Below are 17,277 nucleotides of genomic sequence, written 5' to 3' on the forward strand. Positions count from 1 at the left end.
GGGGAGATGGGGAATTATGAGTCAGAGATCCAAGGTTCTGGTCCGAGCTTTCACCAATCATATGTGTGACTTTAAACCTCTGGACCTCTGTTCCTACAGAATAAAGGGTTTAAATTCAGTGATCTCTATATCCTGGGCTAGCCTTTGTTTTCTGTGACCCATTTTAAAGGAATGGAGTTGGTTAGGCACGCAGAGGAGGCACCTAAAACCCAAGTAATATGAAACCTTTTTTTTCAACTCCCACTTTTGAGGAAGTTAGAGCTGATGATCTACTAAAATTTTTTCCTGCATAATTGAGATGTGGGCAACAGAAAGGAAACAAGACAGGAGAGCTACAGAGGAAGGAGAGAAGACTAAGGCTCTCAATCCTGTCCCCTCCCATTTGGTTTTAATTTGGGAACACTTAGGCTCAGACCACTTGAGACGTTTTAGGTTCTAATCCTAGGAGATAGAGAATGGCCTAAAAGCTGCAGCGTCTTTAAATGTGAATGGCCGTGTATGCATTCTGCTTCTGCATCAAAGGGCCATTTCAGCTGTGGCTTAGGACCACCCTATAGATCATGGGCCTGGTGGGGAATGGGAATTCTTACAAAGGGGATCTAGCAGCCACCTGCCTTCTCACCAGCTCTGTGCTAGGCTTCTTACTTGGAAAGATCAGAGGTCCTGGAATTAAGAGTACAATTCATATGTGAAGACTCTTGACCCCCTAGTGGTCAGACTCAGAAGGCAGCGTTGTTAAATGGTCTTGGAATTTAGTTCCACTCATTTCTAACTATGGGGAATTTCTCCTTTTGGAGCCTTATTTCCTTTTCTGTACACTGGAATTAACAGCTACCCCACAGAGCTGTGTAAGGATCAGTGCAGCTTTGGAAAATAGTAGGTACTGGGTAAATGTAGCCTTGTGATATTTGAACCCAGTATCAACATCCTGAGCACTACTTCCAGAGAGAAATCCTTGCATGGAGAATAGATGAATATGCTCTCTCGTCTGATTGCCTGTTTGGTCACCAGGCCAGGAAACATACAACACCCTCTATGAGCACAGACGCCTTAACGATAGGACCATTCATACAATGACCTTATGTAGTGGAATGCAGCCCCAGTGTGAGCCCTGGAAAGGCTCTCCGCAGCCAGTCCTGACACGCACCCACCTCCAGGGGGTTGGTCACAGGGACTTGCCACAGAGCAAAGAAGAGACACAGCTCCTGCCCTCTGGGAGCTTTCCTTCTAGTTGCGGGGCCACAGGCCTGTTCTCCAGCACAGCTGTCCATAGAAATATAATGCGAGCCATGTATAGAATCTTAAGTTTTCTAAACCATGTATAGAATCTTAAGTAGCCACATTAAAAAAAAGAGGTGAACTCACGCCAGTCAGAGTGGCCAAAATGAACAAACCAGGAAGCTATAGATGCTGGCGAGGATGTGGAGAAACAGGAACCCTCTTGCACTGTTGGTGGGAATGCAAATTGGTGCAGCCACTCTGGAAAACAGTGTGGAGGTTCCTCAAAAAATTAAAAATAGACCTACCCTATGACCCAGCAATAGCACTGCTAGGAATTTACCCAAGGGATACAAGAGTACTGATGCATAGGGGCACTTGTACCCCAATGTTTATAGCAGCACTCTCAACAATAGCCAAATTATGGAAAGAGCCTAAATGTCCACCAACTGATGAATGGATAAAGAAATTGTGGTTTATATATACAATGGAGTACTACGTGGCAATGAGAAAGAATGAAATATGGCCCTTTGTAGCAACATGGATGGAACTGGAGAGTGTGATGCTAAGTGAAGTAAGCCATACAGAGAAAGACAGATACCATATGGTTTCACTTTTATGTGGATCCTGAGAAACTTAACAGAAACCCATGGGGGAGGGGAAGGAAAAAAAAAAAAAAAAGAAGTTAGAGTGCGAGACAGCCAAAGCATAAGAGACTCTTAAAAACTGAGAACAAACTGAGGGTTGATGGGGGGTGGGAGGGAGGGGAGGGTGGGTGATGGGTATTGAGGAGGGCACCTTTTGGGATGAGCACTGGGTGTTGTATGGAAACCAATTTGACAATAAACTTCATATATTGAAAAAATATAAATAAATAAATAAATAAATAAATAAATAAATAAATAAAGAGGTGAAGACAATTTTCATAAAATATTTTCCTTAACCCAATATATCCAAGATACTAACATTTCAGCATATAATTAGTATAAAATTATTAATGAGATATTTTACAGTCTTCAGCCTTTGGGGTATATTTTACACTTACAGCACATCTTGATTCAGATTAATTGTATTTCAAGAGCTCAATAGCCACATATGGCTAATGCCTATCGTTGGACAGCACAGCTCCAGAAGCTCCCATTTAAATAGGGATAAACAAGGCTTAGCAGGAAAAAAAAAAAAAAAAAAAAAGGAAAGAAAACCCACCTTATATGAATAAGGTGGTGAGTAGTCCTGGGCAATGACATCCACAGAGTGAGTCTAGAACTTGGGGTGGAGTGAGGGGTTGTGCTGAAATGACAGAGGTGCCCCATACTTGATGGTCTGAGTTTTGTGTTCTAGGGACCAAGGATTCACTTAGCTCATTTCAAGTAATAAAGGGTTCATTTTAAGACTTGAGCTCAGGAGCCCAGGGTAAGCCAAACTGGCAGGCTCAGAGGAGATCCAGGCCTCAGGATGGCCTATACTCACCTTACAGGATTGTTTGGTGCAAACACAGGGACACACGAATCCCCCTAGGAAACTTGTTAAAAATGCAGGTTCTGATTCCATGGCTCTGGAGTGGGAGCCTGAGTGTCTGCCGTTGTAACCGGTCCCAGAGGATGCCCATGCTGCTGGTCCGTGGATCACACTTTGAGTAGCAAAGAAGGATTCAATTACCGATGTGATATCTTTAGCCTAATACAGTAATTCTCAAATGTGAGCATGTATCAGAATCACCTGAAGGATATTTCTGAAACCACAAAATGCTAGGCCTTGCCCCAGAGTTTCTGATTTAGGAGGTTGGGATGGGCTCAAGAATTTTCACTTATAACAGTTTTCTTGGTGATGCTGATGCTGCTGATACTGCTGCATACTGGGACCAATACTTTGAGAACCAGTGGGCTGGTGCTTATACCTATGGTTAGGGTACCCCAGAGAGACAAATAGATTGTACATATATATGTGGAAAGAGATTCATTACAAGAAATTGGCTCACGTGATTGTGGAGGCTGACAAGTCCCAAGATGTGCAGTCAGCAAGCTGAAGACCCAGGGGAGCCAACCCTGTAGTTCCAATCCAAGTCCAAAGGCCTGAGAACCAGGGGAGTTGATGGTGTCATTTCAGTGCAAAGGCCGGCAGGCTCAAAACCCAGAAGAGTTGATATTTCAGATGGAGTCAACAACAGAGGAAGAACCCATGTCCCAGGTCAAAGGTAGTCAGGCAGGAGGAATGCCTCCTTATTTGAGGGAGGGTAAGCCTTTTCATTCTATTCAGATCTTCAACTGATTAGATGAGGCCCACCCACATTGGAGATGGCAACTGTTTCACTCAGGCTACTGATTTCAATGTTGATATCATCCAAAAACACCCTCACACAAACATCCAGAATAGTGTTTGACCAAATATCTAGGCAACCTTTGTCTCAGTAAATTGACAAACAAAATTAACCATCACATCTACTAAATACTTTATTAGAATATTCCTGAATTATTTCATGGAATCTGATTAACATATTTCTCTTTTTTAAGCTATTCATTAGGAATATCAGCTAAGTAACGCAAAGCTTCTATGAGAGTTAGCAGTGGTATATGATATGGTCTGGAAAGGCAGAATGGGAACATGTGCACATAGGTTGTGAGAAAGCAGCCACAAAGCTAAGAAAAGACATGCAGAGACCAGGTATAATATAACCAGAGCTAACTCTCAAACCATCCTTCCTCTGTGTTTCTGGCAAGATTGGGATTGGTCATCCTTGGGACAGGTGCCACCATGTTCCAACCTGCACTGGTTACAGGTAATGGGCAGGTCATGGGTATAGAACATGGCTACAGGTGGTTGTCACTTTTGCAGGCCTGTGGTCATGGCAGGTGTCACTAGGGTGTGGCTTATACTCTGCCAGTGTGATTACAAATGGAGCCTTCTCTGACTTTCAAAAGAGTCCCAGTGTAGATAATAAATTACATGGTTATCCTAGCCACGATTGACGTGTCCGGTGCAATGGGCAGTGAGAAAGCTATAAAGGTAATGTTGAGAAATAAAAGGTTATTTTAGGAGAAGAGGAGTAGCAAGAGCAGTAGTTTCAGAGGACGTAGATAAAGTTTACTTTCGTCTCTGAAACATACATTCCAGTCCATTGACCACTCTGCATTAGAATGCAGTGAACAGTTTTGGGGGCGCCTGGGTGGCTCAGTCAGCTAGCTAGGCATTCGACTCTTGATTTCGGCTCAGGTCGTGATCCCAGGATCGTGGGATCGAGCGCTGCGGAGCTCCTTGCTGAGCATTGAGCCTGTCTAGGATTCTCTCTCTCCCTCTGCCCCTCTCCCATGTGCACCTGCTGTCTCTCTAAAATAATTTTTAAAAAATGTGAGGAACAGTTTTTTTAAAGTAAATTTTAAAATAACGAATACGTGTTCACTGGGGAATAGATTTGGCCAGGAGCTCCCTCCTCTTGGGGAGTTTTCTTTGAAATAAATAGGAGGGTCAAAAACCTAGCTTCCCCCCTCTTTTTTGGACCCAGCCTTGGCCATCACTCTTTCTTCTCTCTCTGTTAGGTACCCCATCCTTCGTGCAGATTCCTCCTCCTCTGCCTCCTTCCACTGCCCTGTGCACCACTCTGCTCCTGTCTGTGTTAGGCACTGGAGACAGAGCAGAGCAGTTCAGACAGAGTAGCTGCCTCCTTGGAGTTATTGGGAAAGAGAGACTATAACTAAGTAACAAATATAACTTTGGCAGTAGAATTAAGAGCTCCCTGACCATGTGTGAGAAAGAGGGCCAGGTAGCGGGCTGCCTGGAATGTGACGGCGGGACAAAGAGTGACCTCATGTCCTGGGATTTAAGGGAGAAGAGTGGCCCTGGGAACTCAGAGCTAACCGAAGGGTGCGGGAGCTCAAGTGTGTATTCTCATTTCCCCGTCTGTCGTTACTTGAGGGCTTCTTCCTGACGTGGACTCTCCATCCCTCTGGCTTGGCCTCTATGTGATCCAAATCTGGTCCTGAGACCAGAAATAAAGCACCGAAAAGTTGTGGGAGTATTTGCAGACATATTTTAGAGTGGGAAATAGCGAGACAGTTAGTGGGGTCAGCAGAGAGAGGATACGTCTGGAGAAGCAGGCAGGACCTTAGACCCTGGTGACGGAAAGCCACTGGAGGGTATCAAGGAAGAAAATAACACGATTTGATTTGGGCAAAATATCTCACTGAAGGGTGTGTGGGGGGGGGTGGGGGGGGTGGGGGGGGTGGGGGGGGTGGGGGGGGTGGACGGGGTGCAGGATGCCATTGGTTTCCTGTCTTTAAGCATTGATTTTCTGGAAATTGAGAAAACAGTTGTTTCCATTTCCCCATAGAAAGCATTTTCCAGATCCAAACTGGAGAGATCAGTGTGCTGGATCTTTTAATGGCACGCCGGCCAATGAAATGATAGAAAGCCGCTCCCCTCTGCCCCTCACCTCCACTTTGCTTGTTTAGCATTTGTTCCTTTATCCCAGAAAGATACGGATTTTCCTCAGTTCCTCCCTAATCCACACCACTGGCTGGCTCAGTGGGTGCTAAGGGCTGTAGGGGTTTGCTTTGCCTTTTAGTTGCCCCTCTTCCAAACAAGGCTTGTGCTCCTGTGGTCTGCCCAGCTTTCCTCTTCCAGAAGGTCGGCCTCCTGCTCACCTCCTACCCAAGCACACTTCCCACTTGCCCCAGCCTCCCCGGCGCTGCAGCCTCCACTCTCTATACCCCCATGAAACCCCTGTCCCGCAAGCCAAGGCCCCCTGACAGTGTGGGAGAGAGAGGGTCAGGCGGCAAGCTGCTGGGAGTTTGGCAGCAGAGGGGACAGTGACCCCATGTCATGGGACCTAAGGGAGAAGAGTGGCCCTCGTGACTGCTACTCCAGCTATACTGGCACCACTGACACCCGCTTTCCTGGGGGATTTTGAATTTGTAGGAAATGCTCCTGTGCCACATTTTTTTGCCACTACCCTTTTGTAGGGACAGATTTCTCAGATCCCCTTTATTTTCACATTGGATTAGATTGATGACATAATGGATTTTGAGCCCATGTCTGTTTACAGCGGCTGAGTCTTAAATCATTGTATTCCTCAAGAATGCCTGTTGTGCCTCTCCTTGTGTGTGTGTTTGCCTGTGTGCTCTTATTTCTTTTGTACTATTTTTTTTATATCTACATCTCCCACCTACCTAAAGATCTGTAATCATATTTCCCATTGACAGTCTGTATAAACTCAGTTTATAACACTCCCTGATGCCCCTTCCTTTTTTGTAGGAGCATATGCCCTATCTAGGGGCACCTGGGTGGCTCAGTCGGTTAAGCGTTCAACTTTGGTTTAGATCATGATCTCACAGTTCATGAATTGAAGCCCTGTGTCGGGCTCTGTGCTGACAGCTCAGAGCCTGGAGTCTGCTTGGGATTCTGTGTCTCCCTCTCTCTCTTCTCTTCCCCTGTTTTCTCTGTCTCTTTCTGTCTCTCAAAAATAAATAAAAAACATTAAAAAAAAATTCAGCAGCACTTGGGTGGCTCAGTCGGTTAAGCCTCCGACTTTGGCTCAGGTCATGATCGTGCCATTCCCAAGTTCGAGCCCCACATCAGACTGTGTGCTGACAGCTCAGAGCCTGGAGCCTATTTCAGATTCTGTGTTTCCCTCTCTCTCTGCCCCTCCCCCATTCACGTTCTGTCTCTCTCTCTCTCAAAAATAAATAAACATTAAAAATTTTTTTTTAAATTTCAGCCAGGATTTTAAAAGCTCTGAGTTTTTGTCCGTTTCTGTCTCATCAAAGTTAACAATAAAAATGTGTTAGAAATGAACATTGTTCTTTCTGCCCCACAGATCTCTTGGTAGTGAAACAGTTGTGTGTCAAGACGGCCTTGGCAGAAGCCTCACTTACTTGCTATGTGGAAGAGCCACATGCAAATCATTTGGTCTCCTTTCTGCTCCTGAAGGGTGACTCCCAAACCCCCTTCACCTTGACTCCCTTTCCTCCTTTATTTTCACCCTCCCCTCTCCTTTCCCCTCTTTCCCCCTCCACAGTATTGCTAGTGCCCCTGACTAGCCCAGCTTTGTCCCTGCTGACATTGCCCCCTTTCACGGGTCTCACTCCTCCCCATCTCCGACCTGTCCCCAGCCCTTAGCCATCAGTCCACGGCTCTCATCAGACTGTGTTGAATGTGCTGACTTTGTGCTGGGCTCTCAGGGCAGCAAGAGAGTTCGGTATTGCTCTCAAGAGACTGACTTTCTTGACCTCACATTTCATTATTATATTGCAGTTATGATTCAACATGTGGGTGTATTTATGAGGTGCTGACTTTGTGCGGTGCCATGTGGGAGACAGAGTACTTTGTCGGACCCTTTCTGCAGGAAGCTGGTTGGTCAGATAGGACCTAGGCTCATTAAAAGCTAAGTCAAAGCAGAACTCCAGCCAAGGCAGCACGGGTTTATTTGCCCAATAATCGGCACATGGGCTTTGTAAACTCAGAGGAGAATGAGACCCCTGGAGGCTAAAATAGTCTGCGATGTCTTCTTGGAGGACAGACTTGGGCGAGTCCTGGAGGAACGAGTCAGATTTAGGCACAGATTGGGATTCCGAAGATGAGGACGGGAGGAAAGGGGAGAGAGTTAGTGACACCATACACACAAGCACGTACACCACACACACACATGAGCACATGCACACACACACATACACAGTCTTGTGTTTTTCATTTTCTCTACCCCAGTGCTCTGTAACCTGTCTTGCTTTGTTATCTTCCTTTAAGGTCATTTCATGCTTTTTTTTTTTTTTTTTTTTTGTATATAACATGTCTGTTCTGCCATTTATCCTAACACTACCTTTCTTTAGGCTATATTAGCATTTTTATTTTTATTTTTTTCTCTCCTTATTGAGAAATAATTCTTTCTTCAACTCTTTTATTTTTCAGTTGTCCACCTGTTTACCTGTGTCCTTTCATTTTCCTGGACTGCTCGTACAGTGCTTTTCTACATCATTTGCTTTTAAATCCAAATATGCCCATGAGTCGGTGTGAGCATCTGACCTCATCGTGTCTTCTAGTGCACCTGAGCATTTATATACTGAAATAGTCATGGTTGGACATTTACATATTGAAATCAGTATCATTATAATTTCTTTTCCCTTAATATTTTAGTTGGGGCTTTATATTTATTTTCTTCTTGAGATGAAATATGGGAGTTAGCAGTAAACTTTGATTCAGGATGGCACAGGGGGCATTACTAAATATCTGTTATAAAAAATGGGCATTTTTTTCTGATAAAAACCACTGTTTGAGGGCACTTGGGTGGCCGAGTCAGTTCAGCATCCGACTCTTGATTTTGGCTCAGGTCATGATCTCATGGTTTGTGAGATGAGCCCAGTGTCGGGCTTTGCACTGACAGCGTGGAGCCTGCCTGGGATTCTCTCTCTCCCTCTCTCTCTGCCCCTCCCCTCGTCTGTAAATGAATAAATAAATAACTTCAAAACAACAACAACACTGGTTTAAGCAGTCCTTAAAATCCACTCTGAGGTTGCCTGCAAAGTAGGGCATCTGCTCCCTGGTTTGCCTAGAACAATCCTGGTTTACTTTTGTTGTCCTGGCAGAATTATTACTTATGTCACTTCCAGTGCAGAGAGTCCCTGTCTGGGTGATAGTTAAATCATCACGTATTTTGGAAGCATCACTTCTCCTTGCCATCTTGATCACATTACTCCCCTTGTCGGTAGCATTCGCTGTCTCAACCCGGTCTTTATGTGTCCTTTAGCAAAAAAACCCTCGTTCCCTCCACTGTTGAACTTTTCACTCCTAAAACCTGCCAGCGTTCTCTTTTACTCGTCCTTGAAAAATCTAAGAGAACTGGTTCAATATTTTCAGTGCCTTGGCCTTTTCTTCCCCCCCTCACTAACTCGATCCTGTCTTCACCAGTTCTCTTAACCTACTCTTCTATTTTTGGCATTTCCATCCTAATCCCCTTTCCGCTTATTTTCTTCCCTAGCCTTACTGTTCTGCCAGATTTTCATACTTTCACAAAATTAATTTTGCCTTATCTGACAACTTGCAACTTCAAATTTTTGCCTATAAATAGACCTTGTTGGTTATTTTAGCCCACATTCTCTTTTGGTTTTGATGTCCACTCTCCAGTGTTAACTCACATTAAAATAAGCACTCCATTCCATTTCTAGCTGCCTGCTTGGTGTGTTACCTTTGGATCATACCATAAACTGCTCTCACCCTGATATAAAAGTTCCTCCAGACAGCATTCTTTTGCTGTTCTTTTAGGCAGTGGCATATTTTTGCTCTATTTTTTTTTAAGTAATACAGGAATTTTAGCCTTTGGATTAAGATGTTTAGCTCCCGAGAGTCTTAAAAATGCTTAGTCTATTTTTTTTATTGTGGTTAAAATACACATCAGTTTACCATTTTCATCATTTTAAAGTGTACAATTCAGTGGCAGTAAGTACATTCACCATATTGTGCTACTGTCACCACCATCTAGTTTTAATTTTTTTTAATGTTTATTTATTCTTGAGAGAGAGAGAGAGAGAGAGAGCAGGGGAGGAGCAGAGAGAGAGAGAGACAGATTCCAAAGCAGGCTCCAGGCTTTGAGCTGCAGCTCAGAGCACGACACGGGGCTGGAACTCATGAACTGTGAGATCATGACCTGAGCCGAAGTCCGACGCTCAACCAACTGAGCCACCCAGGCACCCCACCACCATCTAGTTTTAAAACTATTCATCATCCTGAACAGAGACCTCCCATCCCCCCGCCCCTAGCATCCCCACTGAGCAGTTACTCCCATCTGCCTCCCCCAGGCCCTGGAGAGCCACTAATGTGCATTGTCCCCATCCATTTGCCTCTTCTGAACATTTCGTATAAATGGAATCACATATATTTTTTTGAGTCTGGCTTTTTTCACTTGGCGAATTTCCTCGGAGTTCATCCGTGTAGTAACATGTACCAGTACTGTATTCCTCTGTATGGCTGAATAATATTCCATTATAGGAATAGACCACATTTTGCATATCCATTCATCAGATAATCAGTCTAATTTTTATCAAATCTTTGCTCCGAGATGAAATGAGTGATACAGTAGCATGATGAGGGCAGTGAATGGTACATAGATATTTTTCAGAGGGTGTCTCAGCAATTGAGTATGTGGCTAATACCACGGTGTTAGCCGATAGTAGTCTTCTGTTGGGGTAGCAGAATCTTTTTCCTTTTTTGGCTTTCTTTCTTCATCTGCCCCTTCTTTTCTTCGCCCCCTTATTATTGGTAACTAGATTACATTTTGTTTTTTCTTTACCATTATATTTATAGGTTTCAAAAAATATAGCTGAATAAATTACTCATAGTCCTCCCACCCAAAAATAATTACTATTAATAATATTTTGATGTATTTTCTTCTGGTTGTTTTCTTGTGCTTGGATACTTTATTTTTTCCTAGTTAAGATCACATTGAGTTCATAATATTGTAGGATGCTCTCTCTCTCTCTCTCTCTCTCTCTCTCTTTCCATAAAGTTCATTTATTTTACAAGAATTTGAATCCTACAAGGATTTGGGCACTGTTCTGGATACTTCTGATGAATGAATAAGAAGTTCTGGTGGGGAGGATCGCCTGGGTCGCTCAGTTGGTTAAGTGTCTGACTTTGGCTCAGGTCATGACCTCACAGTCTATGGGTTCGAACCCCACATGGGGCTCTGTGCTGACAGCTCAGAGCCTGGAGCCTGCTTCGGACTCTGTGTCTCCCTCTCTCTTTCCTTCCTCCACTCATACTCCGTCTCTCACTGTCTCAAAAATAAATAAACATTAAAAAAATTAAAAAAGAAGAAGTTCTGGTGGGGATATGGTTTGGGAGTCATCAGCTTATAAATGATACCGAAAACTTCCTGTGGTGGGGGAGGGGGAGGGAGGGAGAATCAGCAGTGCAGAACTAGGACCCACTCAGCCATGCGGGCCCTCCCACGTGCAAAGGTGGAACAGAGAAGGTGGTTGACGAAGAGTAGGCACCTGGCAAAAGCCAGAGGGTCTGGAGGAGCATGTACTTGGGAGTGGAATAGCCCCATGTCAAATGCTGTTGAGCACCTGAGTGATGGGGAACAGAATTATCCATTGTGTCTGGCAAGACAGTAGTCAGGATGAGTTCATTAGAGTACAGAGGATCACAGCCCACCCAAGTGAAGTATTCCGAAGAGCAAATGATAAAATACTGCAATGTATTTCTGCATGTTTCATATATTCTTAAACATAATTTTATGGCAGAATAAGATGTTCAGTTGTACACTTTACTTAACCACTTATTATCTTCCTACTGTGTGACATTTATAGTTTCTAATTTTTACTGTTACCAAGAAGACTGAAATGAAAAGCTTTGTAAACTTTCTTTTCTACTTTTAGCATCATTTCCTTTGATTTGGAGGCACAGGAAGGAAGGTGCTGGTCTAAGACCAGAGTCTCTTTGGAGCTTATGATTCTTATTTGCTCCAATACCTTCAAAAAGGACTGAATGGTTTGCCCTTCCTCCAAAGGTGTCTGAGGGGCCCCAGCATCTTGATGGCAATTGTCAGTTGGGTCCTCCCAGAACAAGTTTCTCCTTTTATCTGCTTAGAAGTTCTTTTAACCTTGAATAGACTATTGAATGGCAAGAACCAAACCCACATTATGGAGTGAAAACTATACACAATTCACTGAATAGTTTTGTTAAACGGAAATACATGTACAATAATTGACAATCCACTGGAACCATAACTTACATGTGATGCTGGTGTTAGCTGTTAATCCTTTTCCACGAAGGTTCATTCATCCGTAAACCTGATATGGCCAAGGGAAATATGCAGTCTCCATTCCCGTGTTCCTGTGCCTTCCTACAGATGTGATCAGTGCTAGAATTTAAGGAAGTTTACCCCTTTTCCAGTAAACACCCTGCAGATTTCCCATTGCAGCTGCCTGCTGATATTCAGGGAATGACTTCCACACCTTCTATGTGTGCCTTGGGCAGGGTTTTATAAACATTCCCCGGTTGTGGCAAAAAGAGAACAACTTCCAGGCTGATCACCATCTCGGAAATGTCCTCCTTTCCCAAACCTCCATATTCCTGAAAAACACCCCACCACTTTAAGGTCACTTCCTGGTCACATTAGGAGTTGTCCCACCCCAGTAGCAGCTGCCTGACTGGGTTTGCTATTTAACTGCTTCCTGTCCACCTTACCCAGGACCTGTAGTATCCACGGTGCTGCTGATGCAGATTCTGGTGAGGTGCTGGTGGCAATGTTGATTGTATCAAATGTGAATAGATCTAGTGCGAGAGATGCGTGTGCGTCTCCTTCCCTTCAACAGGCTCATCTTCTGGAGAGGCCCTGGATCGCCACAGATAATCCCCTAAGTAGAAGGTCCAGTGGCATGGGATAGTTCAGCAGAATGGTTGAGTGTTCTACAACAGGCACACCTGGATGCATTTCTGCACTATTACTGGCTCTGTGACTTGGGCGAGCAACTTAACTTTTCTAAATCTCTTTTTTCTCATCTGTTTAAAACATAGAAGGATAATGTAGTACCAGCCTCCTTAAATGATGTTATGTCAAGTGCCCACCATAGTGCCTGGCCCAGGACAGGCCCAGTCGGGGTGAACTGTTTCTGTCAGTATCCCATCCCCACCCCTGTTGTTGACTCTTCTGACTTTCATTGCTCTGAGTTGGTGGCTCAGACCCGACTCTTCAAGCCTCTCTCTCTTTGTTTTCTACTTGCAGGGACCTTTGTGAAGAAACACAGTCAGCCTGTTGTTTCCAAAACCTTGGGGTAAGTTGTGGAATATTCAAACCAAGGGAAGGGCCAGATTGGCTTTTCCTGCTGACCTGGCAGAACCAGGTCTAGGGTGTGAGTATTCTTAGACATCCTGGGCTATAATAACTTAATACAGGAGCCTACAGGGATGTGAGGTGGCCCGCACACAATGCCTGTGGATAGCCCCTTTGACTGGTTCAACTGCTAAATGCTGAGGAAGAAGTGGCCATAGTCTGCAGAGATCACTGACAATCAAGGCAATAGTCAGAAGATGTAAGTAAGCAGACCTAGAAGAGGCAATCAATATGTGACACCTCTTATGGAAAGTAAACCTGTATTGGTAAAGATAAGTAACAGTTGCTGCTATAACAGACAAGCCCCTAAACTTTAATGGCTTAATGCAGGGAAAGTTGATTTTTTTTTTTACTCAAGCAAAGTCCACTTAGATATTCTTGAACAGGTGGAAAACCTTGCCATCATCTTTCAAGGACCCAGGCTCCTCCCTTCTTATGGTTCCATCATCTCTTGGCCTTGGAGCTTCTCTTGGATCTTCTGCATCTAGAGAGAGAGTGTGGAGAATCTCACAGGAGGTTTTGTGGGTTGAGCTGAGAGGTGGCAAACGTCACTTCTGCTTGCAGTCTGTTGGCCAAAACCCAGGTTTTGGCCAGAGCTCAGTAGAATTCAGGTATACCTTACTTCAAGGGAGGCTCTTATATAAAGTCTGGTTGGATGTTCAGGAGGTAGAGGAAATAGGCTTTGGTGCCACAGACTTTTCCAGAGGGTACATGAGAAATGTGTTTGAGGCACGGAATTGGGAAGGTTGCCCTTTGCTGGTATCTGACCCAACTTAAGTGACGTGGGTGGAGGGCAGAGAGAATATCTGAATTGCTACTGCACTCTGCTGATTTCTTTCCAGGGACAGATTTGCAGCCCCCGCGGTGGAGACCCGTCCCAGCATCTGGGGAGAGTGCCCACCGAAGTTTGCTACCAAGCTGGGTCGAGCCGTAGTCAAAGAGGGACAGATGGGACGGTTCTCCTGCAAGATCACTGGCCGGCCCCAACCCCAGGTCACGTGGCTCAAGGTGAGGTTTTATCTGCCCCAACTCTGGCCCAGGCCTGGGGACCCTGAATGTGGAGGGTTAGACCCTTGGACCGACAGGAGTCTGTCTTTCCAATCAGTTCCTTCTGTTTCAACTCCAGTCGTTCTCTAGGGTTCTCTGTAGGTCAGTAGTCATGCTTCTTCTTGCCCCTATTTGCACACTCTGCCTCTGTTACTCAGCCATCAATGTCCTATAATCCATATACTCCCCAAACAGCATTAAACTTCTGAGTCAGTACAGACATGACCATGTCAACAGAGTGGAATTTGAAGTCATGAGACTAGGTTTCAAGCCACAGCTTCGTCATTCATGAAACATGTGATGCTGGGCAAGTCATTTGTCTCTTGGAACCCTGGTCTCCTTATCTGTGAGGCAGAGATGATCCCACCTATCTCAAAGTACTGTCTGGAGTATTTCATTCAGGGCTGGACAAGGTGAAGGCAGAGCAGAGGAGAGGGGGAACAGGGCCTTGAGGAGATGTGGGGAACATTTGGGGTCAAGGCCTGCGAGAGTCGCTTTCATAGATGGAACTCCTGGATGAAAATGAGTCATGGGACACTTTTAGCTATTTCCTAATTCTCCTGGACTGACCCTGGAAAAAGAATAAAGGAGAGGGAGGCAGAGAAGAACCAAAGTGAGGAATGTAGGATGTCCTAGGCTCCTTTGGAACTAGGGCTCCTTTGGAACAACTTCCATATGCCTGCTCTAAGCTGGACCTGATGCCGCACCACACACATAGACCTCAAGTCAGGGCCCTTGGATTGTCCAAGGACTCCTCTCTGAGCACATTGACAGAGCCCAGAGCAAAGGGTTCTGCCTGTGCCTGGCGTCTGTCCCCCCGGGACTGGCAGGAGGTAGGATAGTGCCAAAAGGTAAACAGGTTTCTCTGACCAAACTACCCTCTGCCCATCCACAGGGAGATGTTCCCCTGAAGCCAAGTGCCCGTGTATCTATGTCTGAGAAGAATGGAGTACAAGTTCTGGAAATCCATGAGGTCAGCCGAGATGATGTGGGAGTGTACACGTGCATGGTGGTGAATGGGTCGGGGAAGGCCTCCATGTCGGCCGAGCTTTCTATCCAAGGTATCGACTGGTGGGCGGGCCAGTGCAGAAGGCCCCTCCTAGAAGGAGCTGCTGTTCATTACAGATCTGTGTGACACTGACCCGCCCACATACCCATGCCTTCCCTAGGGGCGAGATCTTGAACTTAGTCACTGCACTGTGCCCCACGCCTGTGTCTGCAGCCTTTTCTTCTTGCTCAGACTCCTTTTTGTATCTCTAATTGCCACTGGAAAAGTCGACGTTGCTCATGTCTCACCATCACCTCAACTTTAACCTGCCTAAGATTTAACTTATCATCTACTCTGTCCTTCTCTTCAAGTCTTCCCTCAACTTAACTCTTTCTACCCCTGGATTCTGCTTTTCCTTCTCAACCGGGCTGGGCATTTCAGCATCTCCTTTGACTCTTGCCTCCTCCTTGCTGTAGGCATCAGCCCCTGTCAGTTCTCCCTAGGAAATCTCTTTGAATATGTCTCCTCTTTGCATTCCCCTTGGCTCCGCCACATCCAGCCTGTGGAAGCAGGAGTGTGGGCAGGGAAGGGGATTGGCATCACTCCGCAGAGTGGGAACCTTGAGCAAGGTGGGATTTGGGGGGGTCAGGGAGAGAAATGACCTTCAATCTCCTCTTCCTGTCTCAGAAACGATTCCTCCTTGCCGTCTTCACCATTGATGTCTCAGGTGTTTTTCTCAACTCACAGAGAGTTCTACGTTGCAACCCAGGACATAATATATATATATAAACATATCAAACTGAAACAAGTTTCATAAAACAATCCCGAGTTGTACTATGTACAGTATGTGCTGGTATTCTCTATTCCATCCTATACTATCGAAAGTCCTGGTCCTGAAAGAAGTAGACTTTACAGCTCACCATGGGATGGAGACTCACTGTTGGACATTGAGAAGAGTGATTTAACCACTCCCTCTACTTGCCCTAGCACTGAATTAAAGAACTGCTCCCTTCTCAGATTCTTAATGGCAAAATGATACGTTGCCTGGGATATATTTTAAAATACTCCCGGGGAAACCTGGGTGGCTCAGTCGGTTAAGTGTCCAACTTCGGCTCAAGTCATAATCTCATGGGTCATGAGTTTGAGCCCCATATCGGGCTCTCTGCTGTCAGAGCAGAACCCCCTTCAGATCCTCTGTCCCCCTCTTTCTCTGCCCTTCCCCTTCTGGTTCTCTCTCTGTCTCTCTCTCTCTCTCAAAATAAATAAACTTATTAAAAAATACTCCCAGAAGAAATTCCTCTAAAAACCAAAACAAAGAGGGATAAGAAAGACTGGTAAAATGTCACTATTTTTTAAATCTGAGTGATGGCTTTCTGAGTTTGTTATATCCTCTCTACTAGTGTATGTTTTGAAATTTTCCAAAATAAAATTTTAAAAAAACAATGTGGCAGGAAAAAATATATGGTATTTTTTTCTCTTTGAAGAACTGACTGTATTTTTTTTTTCAATGTTTATTTTTGAGAGACAGAGACAGAGTATGAGCGGGGGAGGGGCAGAGAGAGAGGGAGACCCAGAATCCAAAGCAGGCTCCAAGCTCTTAGCTTGTCCTCACAGAGCTGGACGCAGAGCTCAAACTCACAGACCACAAGATCATGACCTGAGCTGTTGGATGCTTAACTGACTGAGCCACGCAGGCGCCCCATCCCTGTATATTTTTAAAGCAAGTATTTGTGAAAACTGGTCACTTTGGGAAGTTTGTTTTCTAGGGCCATATGTAAGTTAAACTGTTTGGGTTTGAACTTTTCAGATGTTTATTTTTGTTTGTCCCATAATTGGTTTCCTTCTGTGGCTAGTGAACAGGACAGGTCCCGTGGCACAGAGTATGGCCACTGAGGCCACCACAGATGGCCCAGGGAAGCCCTGGAAATGTTGACATTGTCTCAGGGGAGGGCTCAGAGGAGCTCATCAGATCCACCTGAGTAGTTCAGGACCAGGAAGCTGAGGGAGTGAGGGAGGTAGGAGTGGAGGTGAGGGTCAGAGTGGGAGCTGGGGACGTGAACACTCCATAAGAAATGAAAAACAGTGTTGTCTTATCACTTTCTCCTCTCGGTACCTGTAATATTCCACTAACAGTCTACCCCTCTCCCTTTTTCCAGGTTTGGACAATGCCAATAGGTACGTCTAGGCTTGTAGTCGTTGTTTC

The 17,277-nt window shown here is 45.0% G+C and overlaps 1 protein-coding gene across 1 annotated transcript in view; it reads left to right on the plus strand.

Moving 5' to 3' along the window:
• The window catches only part of MYLK (myosin light chain kinase), a 211,298-nt gene that overhangs the window by 74,861 nt on the left and 119,160 nt on the right, over positions 1–17,277 (plus strand). The window contains exons 4-7 of the mRNA XM_047099178.1: positions 12,932–12,980; positions 13,882–14,047; positions 14,982–15,147; positions 17,231–17,249. Of these exons, the coding sequence (XP_046955134.1) occupies positions 12,932–12,980; positions 13,882–14,047; positions 14,982–15,147; positions 17,231–17,249 (400 nt within the window). The remainder of the gene's footprint in view (positions 1–12,931; positions 12,981–13,881; positions 14,048–14,981; positions 15,148–17,230; positions 17,250–17,277) is intronic.

The sequence above is a fragment of the Lynx rufus genome, unplaced genomic scaffold (genome assembly GCF_022079265.1).
Source record: "Lynx rufus isolate CCGP_SWC_20201006 ecotype Redwood Valley unplaced genomic scaffold, mLynRuf1.p SCAF_5, whole genome shotgun sequence".
NCBI classification, from domain to species: domain Eukaryota; kingdom Metazoa; phylum Chordata; class Mammalia; order Carnivora; family Felidae; genus Lynx; species Lynx rufus.